The sequence below is a fragment of the Brienomyrus brachyistius genome, chromosome 12, assembly GCF_023856365.1.
Source record: "Brienomyrus brachyistius isolate T26 chromosome 12, BBRACH_0.4, whole genome shotgun sequence".
Taxonomy (NCBI): Eukaryota; Metazoa; Chordata; class Actinopteri; order Osteoglossiformes; family Mormyridae; genus Brienomyrus; species Brienomyrus brachyistius.
In genome coordinates, this window is record NC_064544.1 from 16,201,397 (window position 1) to 16,215,914 (window position 14,518).

Below are 14,518 nucleotides of genomic sequence, written 5' to 3' on the forward strand. Positions count from 1 at the left end.
TGTGTCAGTCTGCCAGCGTTTGATTAGAGATTCCAGGAGGTATTTCCCCCACTTCATCACTAGGAACAGAAGCCTTGTGATGTAGATGTATCTCAATTTTAGATAAGATAAGATAGATCTTTATTGTCACTATTGCAGTGAATAACCATTTAGCAGCTCTCTGTTTAGCAGCATACGAGTAATAAACAAGAGAAATAAGAAAAACACACAAAGAGACAGCCATCCTATCACAGTATGAGTGTCTGAGTACAAAGTATACAATATGTCAGTCTGAGGTAGTGTGTGCTTAATGACCGGCCCTAAGCATAGAAATGCATAGAAGACAGGTTATTGCTGTCACACCATTGCCTCAGCTGCTGAGAGAGATGGTCTGGAAGTCCAAGGTGTGGCATAGGGGTGGTTTTGTAGGCCTTGGAATGTTTGTGTAGACTTGGTCCAGAATGTTACTTTCTCTCGTCGTAAAGCTCACGTTTTTGTATATTCCGGGCAGGAGAGACTTCAGATTTGCGTGGTTAAAGCTCCCCACTACGATGCTAGCACAGTCTGGGTGCGCCTTAAGCTGTTGATTAATGGAGTGTTGTAACTCCTCCATCCCTAGCTTAGCATTAGCCTGTGGCGGCATATAAACCGCGGTTATAACGACCGACGTGAACTCTCTCGGCAAGTAGAACGGTCTACATTGTACCATCAAGTATTCTATGTCCGGACAACTGTGAATGTTTTTAACTGTGGCGTTAGTGCAGAATTTGTTCTTTGCAAACACACACAGTCCTCCCACCCGCTTCTTACCGGACTCAGTTGTTCTGTCCGCTCTGAAGGTACTATATATATATATATTATATATGTAACATAAGTCAAAAGAATTTATTTATAGCAGTCAGGTAGGTAAGGGGATTCATGACACAAGCGAGCAGGCAAATGCCTCCTGGGGGCTGTGGTTTATTGAAGAAAAGCTATTGAATAGGGGTCTGTAAGGTGACAGTACCTTTATGGTGGTCTGCCTCCAGTATTCCCTTGCAGGTGCTGGTGCAGAGTGGATTCCCAGTAGGCTGCCCTGTCACAGTGCATTCATGCAAATTAACTATCCCCCATATGCAAACATCTTGTTACATCTGTGTCGTTTTGCATTATAATTTTAGAACTAAATGCAAAAAGGATTAGAGATGCAGTTTTACACATACAAATGTTGTGTTTATAAAAAATACATTGGCCTTTATTAAAAATGAAACATGCACATATTTTTTCCTGTTGGCATTTTTGTTTTGTTTTTAAGATTTTCTGACAAATGATTGATGACTTTTAATTTTTATTTATGTTTTTATTGATTAATGTAACAGCACAAATACGTATGTCTCATTTGATATGAGAAGAAATTACCGTGCATTTTATCCTCTGTACCGCAAATTAAGCACGACTGTAAAGGTAAATATGTACAATAAAATATGTACGCATCCACGACAATCGATTGCCGCATGTATCACTTTGAAAGGTGAATGCGTCCTTGCATACTAGTTATGTCAATCCCTGAATAAAATGTGCATAGATGACCGACCCTATTTCATATCCAATAGGCTGAGGCCACTGAGCAGGGCTTCATTTTACAGCCCTATGCTGAGGGAAAAGAGTGGAAAACACCTGCATTTCAGACTATATAATCCACCTGAGGTGTATTATGGGCCTGGCCAGTACTTGGATGGAAGACCAACTAGGAATCTTAATCAGCCCTGTCTTACTTCTACCAATCTTTCTGGAAGGCTGCCTTGCTCAGCATCTTATCCTCTGTCTTACCTGCCACCTTGTGGTGGTACCCTGCCATGACAACACCAGTTTACCATGTCAGTTATTTGCTTCATCAGGCTCCTCAGTACAGAAGCAATAACTGGTATTCCCATGTGCATGAATAATAAACGCCACACTGCACATATAATTGTGGGCCTGACTCTTTACTGTGTGTCTTTCAAGAGAAATGCATTCTGGGAGAAACCTTGACTAATCTTCACACCCTGGTGCTCAGTGGAAGGCAATTCTGCTAATGTAAGACTTCACCTCAGCAGAGCCTGATCACAGTAAAACAAACTCAGTGAGGGAAAGGGAAGCTGAAGGCATCTACTGAGGTCATGCTGATAGCCTTTGCAAACTCTTCACTGTGTTCTTCTGATTTTGAATTGTATGCAGTCCAGATGTGCAACCAAAACACAGATGAAACCAGACTTATTCTACATTAATGATGGGATATCATCCTGAATCATTCCGGCTGAATCCTCGTGAAATAAATATTTTCATAAAATACATTCCAGGAATTAAAAGACGTTACAGTCACAGTATTTATGTAAACTGAAAAATGGGTCATTAATCCGCATATCACCTTGTATTTTCTTTTGACAAACAACATCACTGCTAACTCTGTCTATTCCTCACAACAGCACAGCTTAGTTTTTGTGGTTTTGAACTTTGTACTCAATCCAGGTCTGCATGCAAATGCCATGAAAACATCCAAGCTTCACAAATACAGAAGTTGGGGGGCAGAGTCAAACCCACAACCCTGGAATCGTGATCGAACAGAAACTATTTTTACTACTAAATGTTTATCATGTATTAAACAAACACTTTAAGAAAATGAGGAAGCAGTATGAGGTTTGAAATGGAATAAGCAATTATCTGTTTCATGGTCAGAACAAATGAAGGTTTATCTCATGCAGATGCAGAAAGATAGGCAACCCCTAACATGTTGTAAGCTTGCATTATCATGAGGGCACTAAAGCTGAAATTTCTTTGCATCATTTGCAAATGAATGCGTATTGGGCAGATTGGTCCAGAGATACAACTGCAGTTCCAGGCACACTGAGGGCTAATCTCTTCCAAATTCACAGACCCCTGTAAAGCACAAACACACAGAAACACGATTCTGTTACCTCTCCCATTAACTGATTGCTCGTGACAGAATGTAGACTCAAGCATTATGAATGATCTACATCTCTGTATGACCCTTTGGACAAAAGCATCTGCTGAATGAATGTAATACAACATACTCTGTCACACAAACTGCTCACGGTGGAATAAGAATTACAACATTACTGAAGATGTATTTACTCAATAGTGAAGATGACTTAACATATACTTTCAATAACTAGATGTAGCAAATTCATTACCTTGTCATTTATGCTCTTTAGTCCTTTGGATGGAAGATTTGGCCATCAGGTTGAGTCCTCCAGGATAATTCGGTGCCTTCTGACATGCCTGTGCTGTTCAGTTTCGCCTTTAGCTAGATAATAACACAACGGAATATTTCCTTGAGCATCCATTGGCAATTTGTGTCTTTCTCTGTGTAGCTCCACATGAGAACTGAACTGACCTGTGTTAACAGATGGCTGCTGAATGCAGGATCCTTTATGTCTCCATCAATCCTGACAGTCAGTCTCACCACTGTTCTCTTTCCTGTGGGAGCTGGGCAACAGAAGACGTCAGCACACTGGTCACATCCAGTTCTATATAAATGTGTAATCAAATTATTTTGATAGTAATTTTTAAACATAAGCATTCATTTAACCATTAATCATTATCAAAATGTACTGTGTCAATTCATTTTTAAAAACTAAACCATCCAGGTGCACATTCTGTGATTTAGAGCAGGGGTGACCAACCTGATCCATGGAGGGCTGGTGTGGGTGTGGATTAGTGGGATGACCTCTCAATCAGCCAATAATAAAGTAGTGGTTCTCAACTCCAGTCCTGGGGACCCGCTGTTATTGGCTGATTGAGAGGTCATCCCAAACACCCGAACCCACACCGGCTCTCCATGGATCAGGTTCCCCACCCCTGATTTACAGTACAGATATCTGGTACCTTTGCTTATCTGATCCTATACTGTGAGTAAGCATGTTTTCTATTTCTGAATGCCGTTTTGGATATCTGAGCTTTTTTTGCATAAAATCTGGAAGGAAGAACATCCCGTGCAGTATGTGTAACTTAGTATATTGTACAACATTCATTTAGCAGATGCTTTTGTCAAAAGAATCATACAGTGAGGTAGATAATTCATAAGAGCTTGAGCCTAGATTATGTTGTAAGCAATCAGTTTACCGGAGAGGTAACAGAATGGTGTGTCTGTGTCCTTAAATGACATCCAGTCCTGCACGATCTCTTACTGACTAGAATCATGTCTTGTCTTGAATTATGTAAAATTATTTTGATTACAAATAGTCATTTATAAATATATTCATTCATCCAGCCATCCATCCATTTTCCAAACCACTTATCCTTCTGGGGTCAATATAATCAAATCACTCCATATCACAAGCATCATGATCTGTTACACCCCGATATGGGTTATTACCTGGCAGGCACCCAGAGCTTTCAGGAGGGACTGTGATCCCCTGTGATCCTGCATAGGACAATCATAGAAATATAATGAATGGATAAAAAGCAAATTAGATTCCTAAATATGGAAAGGTGTGCATAATTATTGTTTGGAAATCATTCTATATGCCACATCATTATTAAACAAAAGTCAGTCACAATTGGAAAATCTGGAATTTGGAAAACAGGAATTTGTTAGTAGATTGATAGAGGGAATGAAATTCAGAAGCAAAACAACAGACAAATACATGTAAGGAGTTTCTAATCCAAGTACTGTCTCAAGTACTTATTTTGGAGGTACTCTGTTCGTGAATCAGTCTTACTTGGACATTTGGAGCAGATGAAGTTGAGCTTCTCAGACATAGGCTGGCTGACCCAGTAATGTGGGTTTTTAGATTGTACTGCTGCTGTGTTTCCACAGAAGTCAGTGGTGTTTGGGGCCCAGTTCTGGTAGCCGACATTTTCTGCACTGACCCAGACCCAGAATTTCAGGGAGCAGGAGAAGTGCAGCCCCAGCCAGACATGATCAGTGGAGGCGTCCTCAGCCAACCTACTGACCCAGTACTGGATCTCCTCATTGTGGACAGACACCAGGTCCAAATAGTTAATTCTGCAGTAATTCAGGGCTTCCTTCCAGGTCATGTTACTATTTATCAAGATCAGGTTATCTGGGGCAGAAGGGCAAGGCAATTCTTAGAAAGCTGGCTTCAGGAGAAGACATTTGACAATTTGAAGAATGGAATTTATTTCCAGGTGGGGAGAGGGAGAGAAATTCACAAAACAACGGCAAAACAACTTTCTGTTGCAACTCCGTAGTACTATATGTACCTGTCTGCAGGAGCTGTAACTTATAGCACTAAACATAAGTATAGGTGTAGTATGTTTTTTAAGTATTATCAAATAATATTGTTAGATAAATGTGAGAATTGCTCACTCCTCTCAGAAAAGTTACATTACTCACCATCATAGCATATGAATGGATGCTTTTCATCACATGGTATCATATCCCATGTCCCAGGCCAGGTGACCTGAGCTAAAGCACATGTGTCATTCGCATTATCATTTTGGCCAATTTTCCAGTTACGGAATGAGGAGTTTGACAGGTCTGACCATCCCCATGTGTCCTGGAACAGGCCAATCCATGCCCAAGTGCCACTTGTAACCATCTTATGTATCAAGCTATTATCTGCTTGATTCCTCACAGTGGCCAGGTCTGTGTAACTCTGTCTGCAGTAGCTCTGAGCACTAGACCAATTCATATGTTGGTTAATCAAGGTGAAGTTCCAGGTAGCATTTATTCCAACTTTACTAGTGGGAGCTGTGGATTTGTTGTAAACAGAATAAGAAACAACAATAACCCTGAATTAATTTACTTCTAAAATGCTTAGCAGATGGTTTTATCCAAAGTTACATACATTTTTTGAAAACACAGGATCAGACAGTCCCTGGATTAATTTAAGGTTAAGGGCAAGTTTCAGCGGCTCAATGGTGAAATCATTCTACCAAATATGGGAAACAGTGACCTTCTGATCACAGGTCTCCTAACCCATTGAGCCACTCAGTGTCCCACCCTGAATAAATCTCACTTTCTGACATTTAATGTAAATAAAAATGTAAAAACCCGATGATTTAGGTTTTGTTAGGGTAGGTGCTGTCTGGGCTTGTCAAGAGTTTTGTTCCCGTTTGGCCAGGAGGTGTCGCTGGCCATCCTGTTTCCTCTGTTTCTCAGTCCTAGTCCTTAATGTGTTTCCCTGGTTCCTGGGTAGCCATGTAGATCAATGGGTTGAGTTAGAAGCTTGCCTGAAGTCCGTCTGGGGTCCGCTGCGATACCCGCTATCTCCCCAGGGGTGAATCGGGAGGAGCCCCTCCAGTCGCTCAACCTGGCAACGTTTATTTTGTCGGCGCCAGAAGCCACTGCCTCCACAAGAGCACCCAAAGCCTGCAGCGTTGCCGCTTCCCCCGCTAGTTTACCCGAAGCCCGTACCTTTAGGGATACCTGTTTGGCCCTTAAAGGGGCCAAGACACTTGGGGATGCCATCCCACGGATCCCCAGGTCCCTTACATTGACGGTTCCTGTGCCGGAGGTTCCTTTTCCGCATCATCTCTCTCTTGTTCCTGTGCTGGCAGTCCCAGCTCCACTCCCCGTGGCGTCTTCCCCGGAGGGGCATCATCTCCCCAAGGTTCCTGTTTCAGCCCTGCTACCTCCGGACCCTGTTCTAGCCCCGCTACCTCCAGACCTTATCCCCAAGAGGCCCAACTGAGCCCCAGAAGACTTGGCCCTTCTGACTGCCTTCCCTTCCTAATCATCAGAAGAGAAGTTGGAGGGGGATCCTCTCGGGCTTTCCCTGAGACCTTCCCCAGGGACCCTCTACAGGAAAGCATCCCGACCCTGGCACCCCCCCAACGTGGCAGATAACTGCCAGGACCTCGGCTCTCTGTGTCCCGTAGGGGAAGGGACGCCTTTGGTCTCCCTGGCTTCAGCAGTCACTTGAGGTCCCCCTGGCTTCAGCTCGGGAGTCGCCTTCGGTTCCGCCTACGGCACCTCGCTGGCTGGCTGCAGTCCCACCTCCAACACCTCGTTGGTTGCCTGCAGGTCGCCTGTCTCCGACTTGTCGGTCGCCTGCGCCTTCGTCTGTCGCGGCTTCAGTTCCCTCTTCCCCTCTGCCTATGTCCCCTTCATCTTCCTCCTCACCCCCTTCATTGGTCCCTCCACCTTCTTTCCCCCCCTTCGAGGTTCCGTCCTGCTTCTCCCTCACGCTCATCGAGGGTCTCTTCGGCTCTGGCCTCGCGGTCATCTGCTGCCCCTGCGGCTTCCGCCCCTCGCCTGCTGGGATTCCATCCAGCTCATCGTTTCCCCCCCCCTTTGCCTCCTTGCCCTCTACCTTTGTGCCCCCTGTGTCTGCTCCTCATCCTCCTGTTTCTCCTTCATTCACTCCTGGCCCCTTCGTTCTTCCCATTGGTGTTCCCCCTGTGTTTCTGTTTTTGTTGCCCCTGTGCCTGTTTGCTTTTCCTGCTGATTGTCAATTGTTGTCTGGGTTACTGTCTTTTGTCTGTTCTGTGTGTCTGTCTTGTTCCCAGTGCCCCGTTGATGTTTTGCTTTTGTTTTCCAGGTCCCATGTCCCTGGTCTCATTCTTTGCTCCTCTTAGGCGCGCCCAGATGTTCATGACTTTAGGGGGGGGGGTTCTGTCATGACCCGCTCATTCGATCCTCCCGTGTGCCACACCTCCTCATCTACCCCGTGTGGAGTCCATGTGTTTACCAGCTGTATTGCGTTATTTCCAATTAGTTCAGTGTATTTAAGTCCACGTCAGAGTATGTTTCCCTAGTCCTGTCATTAACGTTATGTGTGTAGACTGGGACATGCTATCAAAGTCATATGGGGAGGACATTAAGGGATACAGCCACTGTATCAAAGACTACATCCGCTTCTATGTGGAGAGCACAGTCCCCATAAAAACAAACAATGGATCACAAAGAACCTGAAGGACCTTCTTAAGAATAGGGTATACAGGTCTGGAGACAAGGAGGAGCTCTAATGGGTGAAGGCGAAACTGAAGATCTGCCAGGAGAAAAACTACTGCAGGGAGAAGCTGTAGCATAAGCTACAACAGAACAGCACAAAGAAAGTGTGGAATGGGATGAGGACCATCACCGGCTACAAATAAGCTGGTAACATTGCAGAGGAGCTAAAAGTGGGACTAATGAGCTGAATCTTTTTGATTTGATGAGCTGAATTTGATTCTCACGAGCCAGTTCTGCTCTCTAGGCCCTCCATTGCCCCCAGGTCCCATTGACACCCGACCCATGGTCTCCACCCCCACTGAACACAGTCTGTGAGACTGACCAGGTGAGGCAACTCTGCTCAGGCATGGATGGATTATGGGTTGTGTGGGCCCCTGGGCAAAACGTTCACGAGGGCCCCCCCCCCCCACCCGCCAGCACCACCACCACAACCACCACAATGCAAGGGCCCTTGGCAGCCAAACGCCCTCCCTACAGGGTCAGGGGCCCTTGTAGGCAGAGGATCAAAGAATGTAGGCCCTCTAAAATAGACAAACGAAAATACATTGTTGATAAGCATTGCAAATTGTTTTGGGCTAGGGCCCCCACCGGCCCCCTGCACCCCAAGGGCCCCTGGGCAGCGGCCCCGCTGGCCTGGTCCGTAATCCATCCCTGGCTGTGAGGCCTGATGAAATCAACCCCAGGGTGTTGAAGACATGTATAGAATCACATGCATACACACACACACACACACATATTTGTAATTATATCTTTGTGAGGACTCTTCATTCATTTCTAAGGGGAAAACTTTAATCTGAACATGACAACCTTAACCCCTACCCAGCCCTAATCTTAACCACAAGTAACCAATCAAAATACACTAAGCTAACACTAACCCAGGTACATAGTGATATGGTAAATTAATGAATCCCATTCGCAATTGGGAGCTAAATCTCGCCTGAACTTAATTAGGCCTCCTGTCATATACTTTAGTGGAGAAACAGAGCATTCAAGCATAATAGTGGAGTAATAATTATAGAAGCGTTGAAGGGCAAAACACATCAACAAATTCCAAAACAAGGCTGCAAATGCAAAAATACACAAGCAAATACAAAAACCTGCCAGCAAATACGAGAAACATGTCAGCAAATATGAATGCACTACAACATATGCAGCACTGAAAACAGAAAGGGTATGTACCTACTGCTCATCACAGGCTTGTTACTTATTGGTCAACAGTTGTAAATCCAAAGCTACATATTTACTGTAGGTACCAGATGCAAGCAGACGATACAAAGAGAAAATGGATATTATTAGATATGACTACACACATTGAAAGCAAAAGCCTTTGATAGTTGTGAGCCACCTGCTGTAAGTTATTAGGATGTTGTAAATTATATAGTTTTTCAAACGTCGTGGGTGACTCTGTGTGTTTTGCACTTCAGGGCTTCCGTAATAATACTAATCGATCAACAAATAATAATCAATTTTCCTACATATTGGTCTTAACACAACTTCCATCCATCCATTTTCCAAACCGCTTATCCTACTGGGTTGCGGGGGGTCCGGAGCCTATCCCGGAAGCAATGGGCATGAGGCAGGGAACAACCCAGGATGAGGGGCCAGCCCATCGCAGGGCACACTCACACACCATTCACTCACACATGCACACCTATGGGCAATTTAGCAACTCCAATTAGCCTCAGAATGTTTTTGGACTGTGGGGGGAAACCGGAGTACCCGGAGGAAACCCCACGACGACATGGGGAGAACATGCAAACTCCACACACATGTGACCCAGGCGGAGACTTGAACCCAGGTACCAGAGGTGTGAGGCAACAGTGCTAACCACGGCACCACCATGTCGCCCCCTTACCACAACTTATCTGATCTAATTTTATCTACATACTGTATGTGCCGGTAGGTTCTGCAGGATCGAAGAGTACCTGTTCACCCCTCCCTAAGTCTGCAGAAGGTCTCCCAACTCTATGAGACATCCTGTGTGGTCCCCTTTCCAATGAAAGGGCGCTCCAGCTCCCTTAAGGACTTCAGACCAGTTGCTCTCACCTCATATATTTTTAAGACCTTTGAGAGGCTGGGGCAAAAACTGCTTTGACCCCTGGTAACAGACCACCTGGATCCCCTACAGTTTGATTACCAGGCAGCGATGTACAAGAAAGGCCAGAGCAGACTGTGCTTTCTGAAGAGGCTCAGGTTTTTAATATGTGTGGCTGCTGTGTATGTTTTATCAGTCCGTAGTGGCCAGTCTGCTTTTCTACACAGGGACCTGCTGGGAAAGTGGCATCGGTTCAGGCAAAACCAACCACCTGAACAGACTCATTAGGAAGACCAGGTTCATCAGAAGACTGACTCTGGACCCATTAGAGACAGTAGCAAAGAAGAGGATGTTAGAAAAATTGGGCAATATTATGACAAATTCTGCCCATCTGCTTCAGGGGGCGCTATCCTGGAGCACATTTAGCACTGGCTCATTTCACCACGGTGTGTCAAGAAGCACTACTAGTGATCCTTTCTACTTGCTCCCACCAGGCACTACAACGCCTCCTCCCTGTGTGTCATTGCCCACCCCAGCAATGACACGTCAGGAAGCAGCCATCTTGGCAACAGCAAAAGGCTGGTGGCTGGTGCCGTCTGTTTTTTAATTGCACATTGCCGTCCAGTAGCTTATTATATTTTTTTCCTAACATTTATTTCATTAATACTCTATAATTTTCTGTTTTTGTCTTCAGTATTCTATTTGTGTACTGCATACTTTTTTCTCCTTTTTTGCATTACGTTTTCTTGTTTGCATGGTGCAATGTCTTTGTACCTTGCCTGTTCTGCACTGCATGTCTGTTCATCTGTGCTCTATGTATTTGCTCCTATGTGCATAATAATTTCCCTATGACATCAATTAATTCATCAAATCTCCATCCATCCATCCATCAATCCATCCATCCATCCATCCATGCATCATTTTCCGCTTAATCTGAGGTCGGGTCATGGGGGCAGCAGTCTCAGCAGGGAGGCCCAGACTTCCCTCTCCCCGGCCACTTCATCCAGCTCCTCTGGGGGGATCCTGAGGCGTTCCCAGGCCACCCGAGAAACATAGTCTCTCCAGCGTGTCCTGGGTCTTCCCCGGGGTCTCCTCCCAGTGGGACATGCCTGGAACACCTCACCATGGAGGCGTCCAGGAGGCATCCTAATCTGATGCCCGAGCCACCTCATCTGGCTCCTCTCAATGCGGAGGAGCAGCGGCTCTACTCTGAGTCTCTCCCGAATGACTAAGCTCCTCACCCTATCTCTAAGGGAGAGCCCAGCCACTCTGCGGAGGAAACTCATTTCGGCCGCTTGCACCCGCGATCTCGTTCTTTCGGTCACTACCCATAGCTCATGACCATAGGTGAGGGTAGGAACTTAGATCCACTGGTAAATCGAGAGCTTCGCCTTTTGGCTCAGCTCTCTCTTCACCATGACAGACCAATGCAGCGCCCGCATCACTGCTGACGCCGCACCGATCCGCCTGTTGACCTCCCGCTCCATCGTTCCCCCACTCGTGAACAAGACCCCAAGATACTTAAACTTCTCCACTTGGGAGAGGACCCCATCCCCAACCCGGAGAGAACATTCTACCCTTTTCCGGCTGAGAACCATGGTCTCGGATTTGGAGGTGCTGATCTTCAAGCCAGCCGCTTCACACTCGGCTGTGAACTGTCACAGTGAGAGTCGAAGGTCACGGTCTGATGAGGCCAACAGAACCACATCATCTGCAAAAAGCAGAGACCTAATCCAGAGGTCACCAAACCGGACACCCTCAACACTCTGGCTGCGCCTAGAAATTCTGTCCATAAAAACTATGAACAGAATCAGTGACAAAGGGCAGCCCTGATGGAGTCCAACCCTCACCGGAAATGTAGACTGGTCAGGCAAACTCCCATGAACCCTCCAAAACCCTGCTGAGAGTATACTGTAGAGCTGGTCCACTGTTCCATAGCCAGGGCGAAAACCACACTGCTCCTCCTGAATCCAAGGTTCGACAATCCGGCGGACCATCCTCTCCAGGACCCCTGAATAGACCTTACCAGGGAGGCTGAGGAGTGTGATCCCCCTATAGTTGGAGCACACCCTCCGGTCCCCCTTCTTAAAGAGGGGGACCACCACCCTGGTCTGCCAGTCCAGAGGCACTGCCCCCGATGTCCACGCAATGCCGCAGATGCGTGTCAACCAGGACAGCCACGCAACATCCAAGAGCCTTGAGGAACTCCGGGCGAATCTCATCCACCCCCGGGGCCCGGTCACCGAGGAGTTTTTTAAACATCTCAGCGACCTCCGCCCCAGAGTCCACCCCCAAGTTCCCACACTCTGCTTCCATATCGGAAGGCGTGTCGGTGGGATTGAGGAGGTCTTCGAAGTACTCCCCCCACCGACCCAGAACGTCCCGAGTTGAGGTCAGCAGCGCACCATCCCCGCCATAAACAGTGTTGATGTCGCACCGCTTTCCCGCCCTGAGCCGCCGGATGGTGGACCAGAATCTCAGCGAAGCTGTCCGGAAGTCGTTTTCCATGGCCTCGCCAAACTCCTCCCACACCCGAGTTTTTGCCTCAGCAACCGCCAAAGCCGCATCCCGCTTAGCCTGCCAGTAGCTGTCAGCTGCCTCTGGAGTCCCACAGGCCAAATAGGCTTGATAGGACTCCTTCTTCAGCTTGACGGCATCCTTTACCACCGGTGTCCACCAGTGGGTTCGGGGATTGCCGCCGCGACAGGCACCGGCCACCTTACAGCTGCAGCTCCGGTCAGCTGCCTCCACAATGGAGGCGCAGAACATGGCCCATTCGGACTCAATGTCCTGCGCCTCCCCCGGGATATGGGAGAAGTTCTGCCGGAGGTAGGAGTTGAAACTCCTCCTGACAGGGGATTCCGCCAGATGTTCCCAGCAGACCCTCACTATACGCTTGGGTCTGCCAGGCCTGGCTGGCTTCCTCCCCCACCAGCGGAGCCAAACCACCACCAGGTAGTGATCAGTTGACAGCTCCGCCCCTCTCTTCACCCGAGTGTCCAAGACATGCAGCCACAAGTCTGACGACATGACTCCAAAGCCGATCATGCGGCCTAGGGTATCCTGGTACCAAGTGCACATATGGACACCCTTATGTTTGAACATGGTGTTCATTATGAACAATCCATTACGAGCACAGAAGTCCAATAACAAAGCACCGCTCGGGTTCAGATCGGGGGGAGCGTTCCTCCCAATCACGCCCCTCCACGTCTCACTGTCATTGCCCACGTGAGCATTGAAGTCTCCCAGCAGAACAATAGAGTCCCCAGGAGGAGCGCTCTCCAACACCCCTTCCAAGGACTCCAAAAAGGGTGGGTATTCTGAACTGCCGTTTGGCGCATAAGCGCAAACAACAGTCAGGACCCGTCCCCCCACCCGAAGGCGGAGGGAGGCTACCCTCTCGTCCACTGCGGTAAACCCCAATGTACAGGCACCCAGCCTGGGGGCAATAAGTATGCCCACGCCCGCTCGGCGCCTCTCCCCGTGGGCAACTCCAGAGTGGAAAAGGGTCCAACCCCCTTCAAAGAGCTAGCTTCTGCAACCGAGGATCGGACCGCCAAGGTCCCTGCTTTTGGCCACCGCCCAACTTGCATCACACCCGACCCCTATGGCCCCTCCCATGGATGGTGAGCCCATTGGAGGTTCATCAAATCTAATCTAATCTAATCCAGTTCAATATAATGTAATCTAATACCCAAAACAGAATTTACTCTTACTTACGGTGTATTCCTTTTTATCTTTCAAATCTATTATGGAGTAAGTCATAAATGGATAGTATACTTTAAAAGACATGTTCCATTTTTCATTAAAAAGCTGGTTAATGTTACTCACCAGTATAACAGATGAAATAGCCCGACTGATCCTCTAATGAACAGGGAATATCATTCCATGCACCATTGTCTCGGAATTCAGTACAGTGCTCATTATTATACTGGTTGTTTGGTTCACCGATATTCCAGTTGACGTACCCAGTCTCTCCTTCTGCTGAAGACCAATGCCATCTCCATGATGTTCCATTCTTCAGTCCTATCCAAGCCTCCCCAATATAATCAGAGCCTACAGACCCAGTTAGTCTTTTCATTTCCTCCATATTGTCAATGGTAGCCAAGTCAGTGTAGTTCTGTCTGCAGTAAGCCTGGGCGTCACTCCAGGTCAGGTTTATGTTTACAAAATGGTACTGATGTGAAAGGCATGAACAGTGACTGTGAAACTCTGTAAAAAAAGTCACACAGGCAGAGAGACACAAATACACATGATCAGAAATAGAAAAATATAAACCTGATCTGACAAGAAGAGGAAAGGCTTTTGTAAGTCCATCTTTGAACTGACAGGCTGATGGATATACATTATTATCAAAGACATATATACTGTAAATAATCAGATTTGTCTGAATATAAATGTAAATTTAGTATTTGTGGCTCTGGCATGTATAACAAGTGTAACACAAGGGTTCTGTAAAAATCAAAGAAAGACCCACTTAATACGATTCGCTTTTGGCAGATTTGGTCAATGTGTAAATTCGAGCAGCTCTTCTTATGAGAAACATCTCAAGTGCCATGAGACAGAAACTGACCTGAAATCAGTAGAAGTTTTAGCAGAAGAAA

The 14,518-nt window shown here is 46.6% G+C and overlaps 1 protein-coding gene across 1 annotated transcript in view; it reads right to left on the reverse strand.

Annotated features, from left to right (window-relative positions):
• Positions 1-1,309: 1,309 nt before the first annotated feature.
• Positions 1,310-14,518, reverse strand: part of LOC125704500 (putative C-type lectin domain family 20 member A) — a 202,412-nt gene continuing 189,203 nt past the window's right edge. The window contains exons 3-9 of the mRNA XM_048970113.1: positions 13,746-14,126; positions 5,318-5,674; positions 4,680-5,024; positions 4,334-4,381; positions 3,353-3,444; positions 3,150-3,262; positions 1,310-2,874 (exon numbers count right to left, since the gene is read on the reverse strand). Of these exons, the coding sequence (XP_048826070.1) occupies positions 3,167-3,262; positions 3,353-3,444; positions 4,334-4,381; positions 4,680-5,024; positions 5,318-5,674; positions 13,746-14,126 (1,319 nt within the window). The 3' untranslated portion in view covers positions 1,310-2,874; positions 3,150-3,166. The remainder of the gene's footprint in view (positions 2,875-3,149; positions 3,263-3,352; positions 3,445-4,333; positions 4,382-4,679; positions 5,025-5,317; positions 5,675-13,745; positions 14,127-14,518) is intronic.